General features: G+C 35.5%; 1 protein-coding gene across 3 annotated transcripts in view; it reads right to left on the bottom strand.

Moving 5' to 3' along the window:
• Positions 1-2168: 2168 nt before the first annotated feature.
• Positions 2169-18248, bottom strand: part of GEN1 (GEN1 Holliday junction 5' flap endonuclease) — a 33162-nt gene continuing 17082 nt past the window's right edge. For 2 of the 3 annotated variants that reach the window (XM_055326935.1, XM_055326933.1), the window contains 9 exons: positions 17221-17294; positions 13956-14044; positions 12106-12256; positions 8769-8805; positions 8598-8678; positions 7513-7643; positions 5753-5814; positions 4209-4349; positions 2169-3663 (listed from right to left, as the gene is read on the bottom strand). In XM_055326935.1, the coding sequence (XP_055182910.1) occupies positions 2348-3663; positions 4209-4349; positions 5753-5814; positions 7513-7643; positions 8598-8678; positions 8769-8805; positions 12106-12256; positions 13956-14044; positions 17221-17294 (2082 nt within the window). In that variant the 3' untranslated portion in view covers positions 2169-2347. The remainder of the gene's footprint in view (positions 3664-4208; positions 4350-5752; positions 5815-7512; positions 7644-8597; positions 8679-8768; positions 8806-12105; positions 12257-13955; positions 14045-17220; positions 17295-18248) is intronic. The other variant, XM_055326936.1, reaches the window with a different exon arrangement.

Below are 18248 nucleotides of genomic sequence, written 5' to 3'. Positions count from 1 at the left end.
AGTGGTATTTCATTGTGGTTTTGATTTGTATTTTTCTAATAACGAATTTGAGTCTTTTTATGTGTTTATTGGCCATTTGTACATCTTCTTTGGAGAAATGCTCAGATGTTTTATTCACTTTTTATCTTTTTATTATTGGGTTGTAAGAGCTTTTTAGACATGTGTCTCTAGTCATAAGTCCTTTATCACATTCATGATTTAAAAATATTTTCTACTCTTTTATGGGTTGTCTCTTCATTTTGATGGTATCATCTGAAACACAAAAGTTGTTGGTTTTGATGAAGTACAATGTATTTGCTTTTGTCATCTAGGCTTTCAGTGTCACATCTAAGAAATTCTCCCTTAACCCAAAGTCAAAAAGATGTTTGTGTTTTCTTCTAGGAGTTGTATAGTTTGTAACCAGGTCTGATCCATTTTGAGTTAACTTTGCATATAGTAGGACTCAGTGCTTAAAATCCATCCTTTTGCATATGGATATCGAGTAGTGCCAGTAGAATTTTCTGAATGAATACTGTTTCCCCATTGAGTTGTGTTGGTACTCTGGTTGAAAATCAATTGAACATAAACGTTAGGGCATGTATCTGGATCCTCAATTCTATTTCAGTGATCTGTATATCTATCTACCTTGATGTCACTACAACACACTTATCACTGAAACCTTGAGGTAAGTTTTGAAATCAGAATCAGGAGAGTCAAGTCTTCCCATTTCTTTTAAGATTTTTTTGTCTGTGCCCACATGGATTTTTAGAATCAGCCTATTTGTGCAAAGAAATCTGCTGAAATTAGTAGAGAAATTAGTAGAGATGGCCTTTATTCTATAAACTAGTTTGGAAAATATCTTAATATCAAGTTGTCTGATGCATGAACATGGGATGTCTTTCCCTTTAATCTGGGCTGAGTTATGCTTCTGGGAACTATGTTCCCTTTAATCTAGGTTTTCTTTCTTTCAACAATATTTCGTAGTTTTCAGAGTGTATATTCTGCATTTCTTTTGTTAAATTCATTCCAAAGTATTTTATCCTTTTTGATGCTACTGGGAACAGAATTTTTTTTTAAAGATTTTATTTATTCATGAGAGACAGAGAGCAGGCAGAGACATAGGCAGAGGGAGAAGCAGTTTCCTCGCAGGGAGCCCGATGTAGGACTCAATCCTGTAACTCCAGGATCACGCCCTGAGCCGAAGGCAGACGCTCAACCGCTGAGCCACCCAGGTGTCCCTGAACAGAATTTTCTTAATTTCATTTAATATTATTCACGACTGATGTATAGAAATATAATTGATGTTTGTATATTGATCTTGTATCCTGCAACCTTGCTGAACTCATTTGTTAGTTCTTGTTGTTTTCAGTGAGCTTGTTAGAATTTTGTATATAAAGACCTTGTCATCTGCAAATAGCAATGGTTTTACTTTATACTTTCCAATTCGGTTACCTCTAGACTTCCTGATTTGTTAAATTAATTAATGCACAATTTAATATTTAGAGTTACTGAAGTGAATATTGTACAAAATCACTTTTAAAAAAAGGAAAAAAGTGATATATATATATATATATATATATATATACATATATATATATATGTATATATATAAAAGCCAATAGATTAGGAGGTGAGAAATCTGGTACCCACACCATTATTAATCAGTTGTGTGATCCTGAGCAAATTTCTAAGTCTTTTCTCATTATACATTCTATTTGCAGATTTTTCCATTTGGCATAACTGTGAACTCCTGGGGTTAGGTAAGAAGTTAACTTTCCTCAGTTTTTTCAGCCATTACAACCATCATTTTCACTAATTATATTGGGCATCTTCCTCCTTTTCCATTTTTTGCCCCTCACAAAGAGAATAAGGTTACCAACAATGGAAGAACACACTAACTGTATCTTCATATTGAGAGAAAATAAAACTCTGAGGAAAGGCACATTAGAAGACATTGAGAGAGTATAGGCAATTACAAAGAGTTATCTTCATCAGAACAGGCTGAAATATAAATGAAAACTTTAGAGGTTTGTGGAAAAAATGAATAAAAGCAAATGAATGAAGCATTTACTCTAGGACCGTGATAACATCTTAAAACTTTAAGGAAAAATCAATAAAGATATAAAAATGACAAAAGTATGTTCTAAAAGTATACATTATCTTCAGTTTTTACTACAAGGATCATCTTTTAAAACCAAAGTTTTAGGCAACATTTTTTATTTCAATTTTAATTAAAATGGAAAAAGTGTCTCATGATATACAGAACCACATTCCATCTTTATGCCAAATGTAGAGACTTTGCCTCTGCTTCTGCTAGTGCTGATGGCACGAAAATAGTAAGTTATATTACAATATTTTTAATTTCACTTCAAGAGTTTTGGAACCTTAGTTTTAATCGTTGATATAAAGGAAGAGGACTATCCACAGAAGCAGCAGAGTCACCTTTATCCTTATGACACTGTAGAGAACTCAGAGAACCTTTAGCTGCATCTGGGAAACAGCATTCTTCATTTCCAGCTGCTTTATAAGCCTGGATGCACTGTTCAGTTTCTTTAATATATATTTTAGGGTTATTCAACTTGTTGGTATCATCTTTCTTCAATTGGGCTGAGTTATGCTTCTGAGAACTATGTTTCATTTTCTGAGTTGTGTTTTTAGCTTTCTCAAACACTGGGACACTTTCTTCATCAGAAGAATGTCTGTCAAGGCAAACGCTCTTCATTACACTTTTCTGAGTGGTTTGCAAATCAACTTTTTTACTATGATATAAAGCAGTATTTGGTGGTCCAACTCTAACACCGGAGGTCTTTACTATTGGGTTACTGGCAGTAGAAGATACAGAAGTATTCATTTTATAGTTTTCTTGAAATAGCTGGTCTCCTTTTAGAACTTTAGATTTTCTAGATTCATTTTGGAAATGAATTCCTAGAAGATTCTTTGAAAGATGTGATGGACAATCAGAATCACTCTTAGCAATACAAGATTCATTTATGGTAAGTAGGGACGAAGTTTTCAGGTCAACATTTGGTTGTGCATTATCCTGCAGATATGATGATTTTATACGTATTCGTTCCTTTAGAGGCAAATCCTGAAGATGTAAATAAGTAATGCCAGAAAGTAGATGCTCTTCAGCAGTAGTCTTCTGAAGATCCTGACCCAACACTTTATTAATGTTTGTGGTGTACCATTCTGATTCACATGTTAATTGTGCTGGGATATTTTTAAAATTTTCAGGGATGGCTATTTCAAGATCTGACTTTAAACTGAGAGAAGTGTTACTTGGAATAGCTGGAGAATTACTAAAAGAAGTACCTTCCCAGTCAATGGTGCTTAAGTGTAGATCAGCAATTGCTGACATGTTATGGGATGAGGTACCAGGTTGACTAGATTCTGGAATTAGAGACTTACTGACAGCTAGAACTTGCTGCATAGCCAAAGGTCTTGGAGAAGACATTAAGTGCTCTTGTGTATTCAAACAGGGAGTATCTTCAGGTAACATCAAGTTATTCAATGGGGCAGAAATAGATTTTTGGGGTAATGCACCATCAGGGGTAATTTCCAAACTTAACTTGGAATTCTGCTTAGAAAAGACTTCACATGTGGGGTTTAAATTCATCTGTGACTGGAAACTCATCATATTATCTGATTCTGGCTGTCTGTTTTCTTTAGACTTAATTTTCATGCCTAAAAATAAAAATAAATACAATACTATTAAAATCTATTTTATTTTCCTTGAGTAAACAAATAGCGAGTTTAGATCAGAAATCTTCTATATGAGCAATTTTTATTTTTGTCTTTTTTGTCTCAGTGCATTCCTGGAAACTATTTATAACTGTGTTATAAATAATCACAGCAACATAATTGTTAATATTATAAAATATTTTCTTTTGGAGACAATGTTATAATTAAATTTGTTTTCCTCATCAAGTTCTAGAAAATAAGGAAAACCTGTTTATAATCCAAAAGCTGTTATACATACTAGTTGCTCAACAAGTAATAGTACAATTACTATTAACACTTAAGTTAGCAGACAAGAGCAGAATGGTTTACCTATGGCTTTAAAAGAAGTGTATCAAGACAAAGAATTAAGAGTAAAATTCTAACTCTTGATTTTATAGAACTTCCAGCAAAATTTAGACAAGATAGATTCAAATCTATCTACAGAAGAATAGGTAACTCTTCTATAACATTTGTGTGTGGCATCAATAGCTATGAAATGCAATACTTACATTTTTGTTTCTTCCCTTTCAGTTCTAAGTTTTGTTTTTGATAAACAGCAACAATCTCAGGATAAGCCGCTTCAAACAATGATTTTTCTTCTATTGTTTGTAGAACCAATTCTCCATGTTGATCTTCTATAGCATAATGTTCTAAAAGATTAAAAATTTAAAAATGAAATATCTGTTTTAATCATCTGTTGATACTAGTGCAGAGATGATTTTCTTCTGCCTTGCAAGACCTGGAAAAAGATTCCTTTCAAAATGAGAACTTTAAATTCTCTTGCTCTAAAGGTCTACAGGATGGAAAACTTTGCTTAGATAAGATTAGTTCCTTTTAATTTAGTAGAGTAAGTGTTAAAATTCCAGATAATGAATAGGAATAGACAGTTTTTTAAAACTCCAACATTAACTTTCTTTAGTTGTGGCTCCTGAAAAGAACAGAATTGAAGAAAGATACAGCCAGGCTCACTGGGCTCACAGCAGCTACTAAATGAAAAGGAGAATGCTTGCAAGTAAATTTACAATATGATATAAATAGACTAGATCCTTTTGTTTATACAGGAGGAAAAAATTGCATGAGAAGCCACACTATACTGAAAATATTAGTTGATGAATTTAAAGTACGAGCTATGGAAACAGGTGAACTTACATTGTTTCTTAGTTAAACTGGTTAGGGGTACATTTTCTCCCTTAAGAAACAGCACCCACAAAGGACAATGCTTAGTTCTGGACAGAGGGTACTGCTAAACTGGGTTAATAGGATTTTCTTCTCTTAAAATATACTACGGTTGGTGGAACTGTTCCTAAATAGTCCTCAAAATTCTTCAGCTTTCCATTTCCCTAGTATTGCTTAGAATGGCTTATCAAATTCTTTGTAATTTCATTCTTCAAAATTACCTACAACTTAAACGTTCATTGACAAATTAACTGCCTTACTCATTCACATATAATCACACAATCTAATTTCAAAGTAAAATAGAAATAAATTTGGGATTACTTTCCTTTTTAAATGATCTGTGGTTTCCTTGCCTTCAGACTGAGAACTAATTCAGAATTCACTACATTTTTGTCTATAGCAAAATAAGAGTAATTTGACAACTATAAATGCTCATGAAAACTAAACAAAGAAAGGAAAGGAAGAGTACCTCAGGTGCCATGCAGCAACCTTGATTTTTTAGATACAACCACACAATGAAATCCAATGACTAGACTGTTTGCAGTGGCATTTTTTTCAGAAATATTGATTAAAACTACTTCCATACTATATTCTAAAACATTAATTATAATAGAAACGTAAACTTAAGATATTAAGATAAAATTACTTAAAGTAACTAAATTTAATACTGTTAGTTAAAACTTAACTTAAGTAGTACAGGAAAACTATGAAATCAATCCTCAGTGCATGTGCTATGTCTCTTTTTCATTTATATACATATTTATATATGTGTTTCTGTGTGTATACATATATATATGTATGTATATTTTACATATGTATATGATATCTAAACATATATGGTTAAATGTTACAAATTTTGTTTAAAGTGAATACATACCAGGCTTCTCCCATTCTATTTCAAAGCAATGAATTCCATTTCTGATCCGAGATTTAACAATTCTGAAACACAAATTCTTCTAATGAGATCCAAGTGCAGAAGTTATTTTGAAATTTTCAATTTGAAGAATGAATCATTCAATTTTTCAATAATTCAATTACTCAATAATTCAATTTCCATTGATTTTGTTCTATTTTTATAATATTCTAAAAATACTGTAAAGAAGGCACCTGGATGGCTCAGTTGGTTAAGTGTCTGCCTTCAGCTCAGGTCATGATATCAGGGTCCTGGGATGGAGCCCTCTCTTAGGTTTCCTGCCCCTGCTTCTCTCTCTTCCTCTGCCCCTCTACCTTGCTTGTGCTAGCTCAAAAAAATAAATACAATTAAAAAAAAATACCGCAAAGAATTATGGCATAATTATTCCTTTGACTAGTTTATTCAAAAGATAATTTCATTGTTAGGGGTACAGAGTTGATGATTATTATATCCTATCAGTAGATTTCATTATTATTCAGTGTTCTTCTTTTCCATAATAATGATTTTTCTTTTAAAGTCTATTTCGCTTCTGTTAACTTTGCAACATCACTCTGGTAAATATTTACATGATGTAATCTTTTAAATCTCTTTATTTTCAAATTTTGTGTAGTTTTATTCTGTACATGCCCTATAAATAGCAGACAATTGCTGAATTTTGTTTATTCATCCAATATATTGCCTTTTAATAGAGGAGTTTAAGCCACTTATATTTATTGTGATTACTGATTTTGCTGGATTCATTCATACACCTTATTTTATGTCTTCTGTTACCCAAATTTTTCTTTGCTACTTCCCTCTTCCTCCTTCCTGTGATTTTTTTTTGGGTTGACAGGTTTACTTTCCTATTTTATGTACTGGTTTCAAAGATAGATTGTATTTCTGGTGTTTTAGTGGTTACCTGTAATTGTTTTATATTTATGCTTTGGAAGTTTTAGTTCATTATCATCATTGTATATAAATCATCAAGCATTATACAGTTATTTATATACATATTTTTTCCAGTTAGTTTATTAAAATAGCTAAATACATTTTATTGATTTCTCTATATTGATTGACACTTTTTTGTTATCCACATCATCTCTCTGGGTTCATGTTTCTTATTGCTAAGGTACATCTTTTAGTAGTACTTTTAGTGGGGATCTGTGATTTATTCACCAACCAGTGAATAAGGCTTTACTAATTATTTTTACTCAAGCTTTGAAGTGTTATTCTATCAATTTCTGGCTTCTATTGTTGTCATGAAAGATGTATGCTATCAGATTGTCATTCTTTTGTAGTTTATCATTTTTCTTCGATACTTCCCCCCACCAAACTTTTAGTTGGAAATTTTTAAAACTTTAGAAAAGTTGCAAAAATAGCACAATGAATATTCATATACCATTTGCTGAGTTTTACCAATTCTCAGTTTCTATCCCTCTATTCACTTTTCATTTTTGTTTCCTTTCTGGTTCATTGAAATAGTTCAATGGTTAAGCTTGGCTCTATCATTTTATATTTATTTCTTTTAATAATCTTCTGTTATTACTACTTGTTTGAAGCAAAAAGTGTGTGAAGGCATGAACTATGTTATCTTAATTGTAAATCCTGAATAAACTTTTAATATTTCCTACTAGACCTTTACTCCATTTTTATGTAACAAAGAGCTATATATCCTACTACTAAGATTATTTTAGATCATAAGATACTCAAGTGGAAACACCTCTTCATACAACTCTTTATATTACCGAATTGGCTGTAGTTGATTTGAATTCCTTCTACCGAGCTTTCTTTCTATCATGTCATAGTGGGTCAAAAGTACTAACAATTTCTCACATGCATAGTGATCTGGCCATTCCATTTTTTCAAGAGTAAATCTCTGTAAATATAAAACAAATAAAACAAGATTTTGTTATCTCTTGCAGACAAACAGCCCTGTTAGGTGATACAATTTTTTTCTTACAGAATTAACATTAGTTAAAATAGTATCAATGAGAATATTCCCAATATTCCCAGAAAGAACAATGAGCCTCCTAAGGAGGCAAAATTGCATGAGAATTAAGTGTGAGGGTTGTCAGTTTGAACCCCAGTATCATATTTCTGAGATGTTGAACAAATTACTTAATCTCTTTTAGCCTCAGGATTTCCATCATAAAATATAACCCAACTCAGAGATTATAAAGATTAAGTGAGGTTACATGTAATATGTTATTTATGATATTAAATTTTAATGTTCAGTCAATGTTTGTTGCCATTAGGATTACTGTTGTTGGTAGGGATAAGCAACAAATACTTATAGTTTATTGAACCTCTCTGTTTCCCTAGCCACTATACAAGGGGTTATTATAACCCCTAATTTATATATTTAGGTTAAATATCTCATTTAATCTTCATAATGACTTCATGAAAAAAAGTGATATTATTTCTCTTTTGAGGATAATACATATACAAGGTCACATAGTAAGTGACAGACTGTCCAGATTTAAAATTAGGTCACTGATTAAAAATCCCAATGCCCTTTGGAGAACATGGCATAATGTATAAACTTGTCAAATCACTATGTTGAACACCTGAAACTAATATAACCTCGTTTACTAAAAAAAAAAAAAAAAAAAATCCCATTACCTTTGCAAACTGTATTACCTTATAGCAAAATTATGGTTTGCCTTGTGGTCTGCAAAGGTTTCTAGTGGCAAAGGAATGAAGATTAGAAATAAATGCTGAGAACTACATGTGCAGTCAAACCTCTTTCAAATCTCCTCTAAGACCAAAGTGATTATCCCTTCTTATTTTCCAACTACATAGCATAAAGAAAGTTTTTATTTTCCAGTACCTGAAACAATAATAAATCAGGTCTTTGGTACCTGATTACCTTCACCAATTTATCCTTGTTCAAAAGGAATTCTTGAGTAACCTAGCAAGAGAAAATAAAATAGGAATTCAGATTTCAAACTTTTTAAAAGAACTTCTGAAATAAAACGCTCATTTGAATGTTAGTTATTACCTCATAGAATGGGAATCCCTCGCAACTGCATGCTTTTCTGAAAATAAATTACATACATGTTGTTAATACAATCAGGCAATTTTTCGACAGACTCTAAGTTCATTTCATCCAATCTCTGCTCATTTAATGAAAAATGTCCTTGGATAATATCCCAGTCATCAAGCTTCTCTTTGAATAACTATTCATAGCCTGACACAGCCTAAAATTTGTACCAAATCAAAAAAAGGATTTTGTGAAATGTTACTAATCTAGACATGTCCTTGGATAATATCCCAGTCATCAAGCTTCTCTTTGTTTTTTTTTTTTTTATAAATTAATTTTTATTGTTGTTCAATTTACCAACATACAGAATAACACCCAGTGCTCATCCCGTCAAGTGTACCCCTCAGTGCCCGTCACCCATTCACCCCCACCCCCCTTCCTCCTCCCCCTCCACCACCCCTAGTTCATTTCCCAGAGTTAGAAGTCTTTATGTTCTGTCTCCCTTTCTGATATTTCTCACACATTTCTTCTCCCTTCCCTTATATTCCCTTTCGCTATTATTCATATTCCCAAATGAATGAGAACATACACTGTTTGTCCTTCTCCGGTTACTATGGCCAAGTTCAAAAAGGGTGTTGCCTGAGTTCTTCTCTGGGATTTTGATGGAATCTTGTCTCACATTTAGATCTTTCATCTATTTTGAGTTTATCTTTGTGTATGGTGCAAGAGAGTGGTCCAGTTTCATTCTTCTGCATGTGGATGTCCAATTTTCCCAGCACCATTTATTGAAGAGACTGTCTTTCTTCCAGTGGATCGTCTTTCCTCCTTTATCGTATATTAGTTGAGCATAAAGTTCAGGGTCCACTTCTGGGTTCTCTGTTCTGTTCCATTGATCTATATGTCTGTTTTTGTGCCAGTACCACACTGTCTTGATGAACACAGCTTTGTAGTACAACCTGAAATCTGGCATTGTGATGCCCCCAGATATGGTTTTCTTTTTTTAAAATTCCCCTGGCTGTTTGGGGTCTTTTCTGATTCCACACAAATCTTAAAATAATTTGTTCTAAGTCTCTGAAGAAAGTCCATGGTATTTTGATAGGGATTGCATTATACGTGTAAATTGCCCTGGGTAACATTGACATTTTCACAATATTAATTCTGCCAATCCATGAGCATGGAATATTTTTCCATCTCTTTGTGTCTTCCTCAATTTCTTTCAGAAGTGTTCTGTAGTTTTTAGGGTATATTTTGAGAACCATTTGAATGGTAAATGGTTCTCCAACCTTTTATTTTCAGGTTGTAGGTGTCCTTCTGTCTAAAATGAGTCTCTTGTAGACAGCAAATAGATGTGTCCTGTTTTTTTATCCAGTCTGAAACTCTGCGCCTTTTGATGGGGTCATTAAGCCCATTCACGTTCAGAGTTACTTGAACTTCTTCTTAAAGGGGAGTTTTAAGAGTCCCCCTTAAAATTTCTTGCAGAGCTGGTTTGGAGGTCACATATTCTTTCAGTTCCTGCCTGTCTTGGAAGCTCTTTATCTCTCCTTCCATTTTGAATGAGAGCCTTGCTGGATAAAGTATTCTTGGTTGCATGTTCTTCTCATTTAGGACCCTGAATATATCCTGCCAGCCCTTTCTGGCCTGCCAGGTCTCTGTGGAGAGGTCTGCTGTTACCCTAATATTCCTCCCCATGAAAGTCAGGGACTTCTTGTCTCTTGTTGCTTTAAGGATCTTCTCTTTATCTTTGGAATTTGCAAGCTTCACTATTAGATGTCGAGGTGTTGAACGGTTTTTATTGATTTTAGGGGGGGATCTCTCTATTTCCTGGATCTGAATGCCTGTTTCCCTTCCCAGATTGGGAAAGTTTTCAGCTAGGATTTCTTCAAATACATATTCTGGCCCTCTGTCCCTTTCGGCGCCCTCGGGAACCCCAATTAAACGTAGGTTTTTCTTCCTCAGACTGTCATTTATTTGCCTTAATCTGTCTTCATGGTCCCTTAATTGATTGTCTCTTTTTTCCTCAGTTTCCCTCTTTGCCATTAACTTGTCTTCTATGTCACTCACTCGTTCTTCCACCTCGTTAACCCTCGTCGTTAGGACTTCTAGTTTGGATTGCATCTCATTCAATTGATTTTTAATTTCTGCCTGATTGGATCTAAATTCTGCAGTCATGAAGTCTCGTGAGGCCTTAATGCTTTTTTCTAGAGCCACCAGTAGCTGTAGAATAGTGCTTCTGAATTGGCTTTCTGACATTGAAGTGTAATCCAGATTTTGTAACTCTGTGGGAGCGAGGGCTGTTTCTGATTCTTTCTTTTGAGGTGAGGTTTTCCTTCTAGTCATTTTGCTCAGTGCAGAGTGGCCAAAAACAAGTTGTATTGGAACACGGGGGAGTATCACTGGTCCGTCCAGCTGGTCTTCTGGGGGAGGGGCCTGCTGTGCTGATTCTCAGGTGTTAGCACTTGGGGGAGCTGCCCTGCCCCTGCCTGCTGCCGGGCTCAGTGGGGGTTGTTTACCCCGTGGGGCCCCAGGAGGAACAGCAGCAGTTGCTATGGCAGCTCTGGAAGCCTGGAGTCAGCCTCTGCAGGAACTTCGGGGCTCGGGGCTCTCGGTTCTCTGTCTGCAGGGCCTGGAGGCTCCGGGGCGGGGCCGCTGATCTGCTCAGCTCCGGGCAGGAGCGTCCTCGCTGTCCTGGGCCCTCCCGGCCTCTGCCTGTCCCGGGGGAGGCCGGATCCTGGGCTGTGTCCCGGCGCCCTGTGCTCCGGGGCCTGCGCTGGTAGATTCGCGCTCCCGCCCCGCAGCCCCCTCCGCGGAGCCGCCGCCGAGCCCCTCCAGCTGCTCCGGCCCCGCCGTGCGCGCTGCAGCCGTTAGGGAGCTCGGAGCACTCCCCTGCGCTCGCAGGTGTCTGTTAGTGTCCCCGGGAGCCCGAGGGCATCCCTGCTCTCCTGGGTCCTGCTCCAACTCCCTGCGAGCCCCTTTCCGCCCGCCCGGGAAGGTTGGTGCAGCTCTTGCTACTCCGGGACGGGGCTCTCCTGTCCTGGGGACACTCGCCCCGGCCTCAGCCCGGCTCCTCGCGGGGCCCCTCCCCCTCGGAGGCCTTTTGTTCCTTTATTTCTTTTTCCCCGTCTTCCTACCTTGATAGAAGCGCGGACTCTTCTCACTGTTCAAGCTTCTCTTTGAATAACTATTACATCACTATCTTCTGACATAGCCTAAAATTTGTACCAAATCAAAAAAAGGATTTTGTGAAATGTTACTAATCTAGACATGGGGGAAGGTTATGTAGAAATAATTCAAGTAGAGGTGTATATATATATATATATCACGACAGGAAAAAAAGGAGTTAAAAAAAAGAACTTACTTCTTAATGCTATTCTCTACTGCAATCAATTGTCTCTCATGCTCGGTACGGTGCCAGTCACAAGGACAACAGTATTCGTAATCATGTGGTTCACAGTATCGATTAGTTTGACATAGTTTGCATCCATTACGTACATGATCCTTAGGTGAACCTTTATGCAAACACAAAGTAGGATTTTCACTGCTTTTAAACTTACCTTCTATATATATGTTTTGCTTTTTTATCCTTATCCAAATTTTTAACAATGAATACTGCCTTGCAGAGTCCTTAGCATATAGAAAGGTTCCATTACATTTAGATTGAATAAAGTGATGCACACTATAATAATTCTTAAGACAATGTAGATCCTAAGCTACCTATAAGCTCCTCTTATATGACACTGCTTTTTGTTGTTGTTTCTATAGATTATTCTTCCATCTGACACTGTTCATTTGTAACTAGAAATTATCATTTATAACCAACTATAGAAAACTTTGTGATTTGGTAGCTATACACAAGAAAAGTAGGATATAATTACTAGCATTAAAAAAAAGATTATTTACCTAACAGAATAATTCATGAAATGGTTTCCTGAATGAAAATATTAAAAGAATATAACAGTTAATTACCTCTGCTAGTGTCTAGCCCTCAGTTACCTGCACAGCTATTTTTAAACTGTGCTTGGAACATGAACAAATTATGACTATGGCACAGGTGTGGGGCCCTAGTTCCCTTTTGAAGGAAAGCACAACCACTTTTAACATTGTTTTTAGAACACAGAAGCGCACACATAATTGATAGGAACTAAAACTGTCATTTATAAAGTAAAAAAAATGACAGAACTGAATTTTATAAAGCATCTTATAAAAACATTTATTTTGTCCATGATTTCATCTATAATTTAATAATGTTTACGAACACAAAGACAAATAATTTCTTTTCTTTTTTTACTTGTATTTATTTATTTTTAAAAGATTTTATTTATTCATGAGACACACACACACACACACACACACAGAGGCAGAGACACAGGCAGAGGGAGAGGCAGGATCCATGCAGGGAGCCCGAAGTGGGACTGGATCCTGGGTCTTGATCACGCCCTGAGCAGAACGCAGATGCTTAACTGCTGAACCACCCAGGCATCCCTACTTTTATTATTATTAAAGAGTTTACGTATTTATTTCTTTGGGAGAGAGAGAGAGAGAACATGACCTGGAGAGGGAGGGTAGAGGGAGAAGGAGAGGCAGACTCCTCGCTGAGCAGGGTGCCAGACTCAAACCCAGGACCCAGGATTGTGACCTGAGCTAAAGGCAGATGCTTAAATAACTAAGCCACTCAGGAGCCTCAAGAACTTCTTCTAAAAGATGAACGAATAAGATCTCCTACTCTCTCCTGGGAGTGAATGGTGTTTCTGATCCAGTATATTTATTAATGACATTTTTCTTTTACCAAGGCTAATGAAGAGAAGCCAAGTTATTTTCAGTAATAATGAACACATTAGAAATTAGTTTTAAGTCACTATCCTTATGCAATAAAAACAAATGGTTTCAGTTCAATTTTTCCCTAAGGTTTAGCAGTATGATATTTTTTTTTGTTTAAATGGATTTCTATATTGAAACCATAATTTTAAAATCTATGTAATTTGGTATTATAGTTTGAAACTGCACTTATCCTATATTTATCATGTATATCACATTATTTCATTCAATTAACAATTACTGAATGCCAACTATGCATATGTAACACAACCCCTGACACGAGGATTTTCAATCTACTGAGGAAGATAGGTATGTAACAAGTATAAGAATAGGATGACGATGTGGGTATCAGACACTAATGTTCTGGAGATATCATTCCCCATATCTGCTCACCTGGATGGGAACACACAGAACAATGGGCCAGTTTTTTAATAGCTAGTGGTTGTGGATCAGAGCAAGATTCTTCACTCCACTGTGTAAATCTGTAAAAAAGAAATGTTAAAAGGAAAACAACACAAAACAAAAACAACGTCACTAAAATGTCATGCTCTCAAATCTCAGGCTATTCTAAAAGTTCCCTTCCTTACCTGCCTACTTGTGTTCCCTTTGGTGGCAGATAAAGTCGCTGGCCCAGCCTGGAACACCCTCAATCTATATTTTTCAATTAAAAAATGTGGCCCCAAAGACAACTGAATTACAACAGGGGGAAGAGAGAGTAAGACAGTTACAGAAAAAAAAGAAGTAGGATGGGGGGTGGAGCAGAAGGAGGGAGCAGGAGAAGGAGAGAGAAGGAGTATGTATTCGTATATTCATGTATTCATTGTGTATATTCATATATTCATTCAGTTTTTGGAGTTTTTTTTAGAGAATCTTAAGTTAGGCAGCAATACGTAGGGAGAATGATTTGTATATGTCTATTTGATCTCTTTTCTGTGTGTACGTATAAAACAAATAGAATTGTGAACATTTTTCTGTATCAGAAAGAGGGGTGAAGGGTAAAGTATAAAACTAAATAGAACATTAAGTTTCTGGGTAAACACTGTTTAAAAAATCTAGACTATGTGAAATTATCAATTTCATAATCTCTTATGAAAACAACAAAACATTATCTGCTCAATGGGTGATTTTAAGGAAAATGTGTATTTTGCTAAGATTTCTACTAAATAAAAGTTAATTTTATTTTTGGCTAAAGTTCTAGGCAATATAAAGCCACCAAGGGGATAGTTAAGTATTCCTCATAAAACACAAGTGCTCTGAATTATGTTCCTCTACTTACAGAAGTTAAAGGTCTAATAAAAAGCTAAATTATCTATTCAATTCATTGTGCAGTAGCTGGTACTAAGAGTCATTATTTGGCTTTTGGAATTTCTGACTCATTCACTACAAAGACCAGGTATAAGCTTGCTAAAAATTAACATAGATGCTGGATAAATCTATTAATGCTAATTTTTAGCAAACTTACACCTGGTCTTTGTAGTAAATGAACAGAACTTCAAATGTGGAAAAAAACAAGGGGGGAAAGTCAGTCTAAATTAATTAATGTTAGAATGATATATTAATGATAATAAGAAAGGTAATTTTATTCTTTTCAAGTGTTCAAAGATTTCATAAAATGTTGCCAAAAGCACATATTTGCTGAAATTACGTCAATAAGGATGATTTGTAGTTAGCCAAATGCCATACCTTCTTTTTATTCTTTATATCATCCTTTAAATTATTCTTCACAATTCCCAAATGATTCCATGCCAAAGTATACCTTTCTTTCCTGCTTTAGCACAGTACTCATTGATACCACTAAGGGATTCGGTCAAGTCTGAGATCTATCAATAGCTTTATAGCTGAAGAAGCACTGCGATTTCTAATTTTTTCATGGTCATTCCTTCTTGATTTCTACAATTTAATATTCCCTTTTGTGCACTCACCATCTCAAACCTACTGGTGGCCAAGACGGCTGAAGTGTCCCAGTGCCCCAAATCCCTTTTATTCATTCCACACTTTATCATCATTAACATTAATTAGTAATTAATGTTAACATAAACCACTGCTTTCATTAAGTAAATATAATTCACATGCTTTCGAAACTAAACAGCACAGTTGGTAAACTTCCATATATTCTGTACCTTAGCTGCGCAGTCTATACTAATTAGAATTAATATATTACTAAATAGGTGGCTATAGAACAAAGGGCACCCAAGTAAAAACTGTGATCAAGTGTTACTTATTAAGTATTTGCAATATATTAGACATTTCACTTATAGAGAAGAAATATATCAAAATATTTTATATCAAAAATAATTTTATTTTTTTTGTTTTTTTATTTTTATTTTTAAAAAAGATTTATTTATTTATTTATGATAGACAGAGAGAGAGAGAGAGAGAGAGAGAGAGAGGCAGAGACACAGGAGGAGGGAGAAGCAGGCCCCATGCTGGGAGCCCGACATGGGACTTGATCCCGGGACTCCAGGATCGCGCCCTGGGCCAAAGGCAGGCACCAAACCGCTGAGCCACCCATGGATCCCCTCAAAAATAATTTTAAATGTAAAATTATTTTATGGTTATGTTTATCTTTAAATAGTCTAAAATAGCCTGTGGTAAAAGCCCATGGTTATAAATAAACACATTTGGCATATTACTACTTGTATTTGTATTAAAACAATGCAGTATGGCTTAGGACATGTAGTCTCATTTTTTTCTTTGGAAAATTCCAGAATGAATATAAATCAGTGATTTTATTTTATTATTATTATTATTTTTTTAAAGATTTAATTTTTTTGGGGGGGGCACCTGGGTGGCTCAGCCAGTTAAACCTCTAACTCTTGGTTTTAGCTCAGGTCATGATCTTAGGGTCCTGAGACTGAGCCCCAGGTCCAGCTCCACACTCAGTGGGGAATCTGCTTGAGATTCTCTCCCTCTTCCCCTCTCCCTCCCTCCCACCCCCACATTCTCTTTCTCTAAAAAGTGATAAATTAAAAATCTTCAAAAAATTTAAAAAAAAAAAAGACTTTAAGTAATTTAAATATGGGGCTCAAGCCTGCAACTCCAAGATCAAGGCATGCTCCACTGGCAGCCAGTCAGCCATCCAAAACTCAGAGATTTTAGGTGTGCTTGGGTGGCTCAGTTGTTGAGTGACGGCTCTTGGTTTTGGCTTGGGTCATGATCTCAGGATGGTGAGATGGAGCCCCATGTCAGAGTGGAGTCTGCTTGATATTCTCTCTCTCTCTCTCTCACCCTCTGTGCCTCCCCCCACTCACGCATGCACACGTGTTCTCTTTCAAATAAATAAGTAAATAAATAAAACCTAAAAAAAACCAACAACATGATTCTAAATGAAAATATAGATCAGTTTAAAAATATGAAACCCAGGGCACCTGAGTGGCTCAACTGGTTAAGCATCTGACTCTTGATTTGGGTTCAGGTCATAATCTTGGGGTTGTAAGATCAAGCTCTATATGGGGCTCTGTGCTGGACATGGAGCCTGCTTAGGATTCTTTCTCCATTTCCCTCTGCCATTCCCTGCCCCTCAAAAAATAAAAATACAAATACAAAACCCTTTTTTTGGAAAGCATAACTGAATACTTTCTGTAATAGTCACTATTCAGTTCAACAAGAATAAAAATGTCTAATGTCACAAGAAAAGGAAAGAGTAATTTTTAGTTACCTTTGAAGTAAACTTTGCCCCTTCAAAATCTGTATAAGTTTCAATGCTTGCTCTTTGCCAACTCCAGGGACTCCCTTTTACAAAGTGGAAAAGAAATTCAAATGTTAATCATTGGGGAATAAAGAAATGAAGTATGACATGTTCATTCAATTAGAGATTGTGCAGTTGACAGAATAAGGTAACAATGTAATGACAGGAAAAGATGTGCAAGATAATTTGCCACGTATAAAACAAAAATTGCAAAATAGCCCACCCTGTGATCTAGATTCATAAGTAAAATAACTACCACATTGTTAATCTATGCAAACCAAAAAGTCACAGGATTATATAATACACCACTGACAGTGTTTATTTTATGGGAATGAGGAACAGAATTTTAGAGGACTTTTACTTTTCAAGTTAATTATTTTGATAACCTTTTTTTTTTGATAACCTTTTAATTTGATCTAACTTCAGGTTATATTTGTAATCAGAAAAAGCATGTTCATCTAATATCTAAAGACCTCAACATCCAAAAAGCACAAAGGAGAGTTCCAAGTTAACTCTTGAAATTAATAGCTTAAGAAAAATTAAAATAACTGTTAAGTTGCCAACACAAAAAATGTCAATAAATGTATATTTGCACAACAATTTCTGGTTTGAGTCTTCCAGTTCCTATAAAAGTTTATGAGTTTATCCTTATAAGCAGGGTTGCTATTCAGCTAATACACACTGCGATAGACATACCAGTGTTAAAATATTTCCAAATTGGTTAGTAAATCATTACTGAACAAGCATCCTACGTGCCTGCTGGCCAAAGGCACTTTTCAGCCTGAATCCTCTTCCCAACCCCCTTACACTTAGGATCAGCTACTAAAAGCGTAGCACCTGGCATACTAGTGGTCACCAGAAGTCTGTTTCATGGCTCAGCCTATGTTTTCACATACCCGTTGCTAGATATTTTGCATATCAACTCTCCTTTTATTAGCATTTAGCCACATGTTAAGTTTTTTGAAGGTAAATCACGTTAGTCCATAGGTGGTAAAAAT

The sequence above is a fragment of the Nyctereutes procyonoides genome, unplaced genomic scaffold, assembly GCF_905146905.1.
Source record: "Nyctereutes procyonoides isolate TBG_1078 unplaced genomic scaffold, NYPRO_anot_genome, whole genome shotgun sequence".
NCBI classification, from domain to species: Eukaryota; Metazoa; Chordata; class Mammalia; order Carnivora; family Canidae; genus Nyctereutes; species Nyctereutes procyonoides.
The sequence above is the reverse complement of the archived record's forward strand: the minus strand, read 5'-3'. Positions and strand labels throughout refer to the sequence as shown.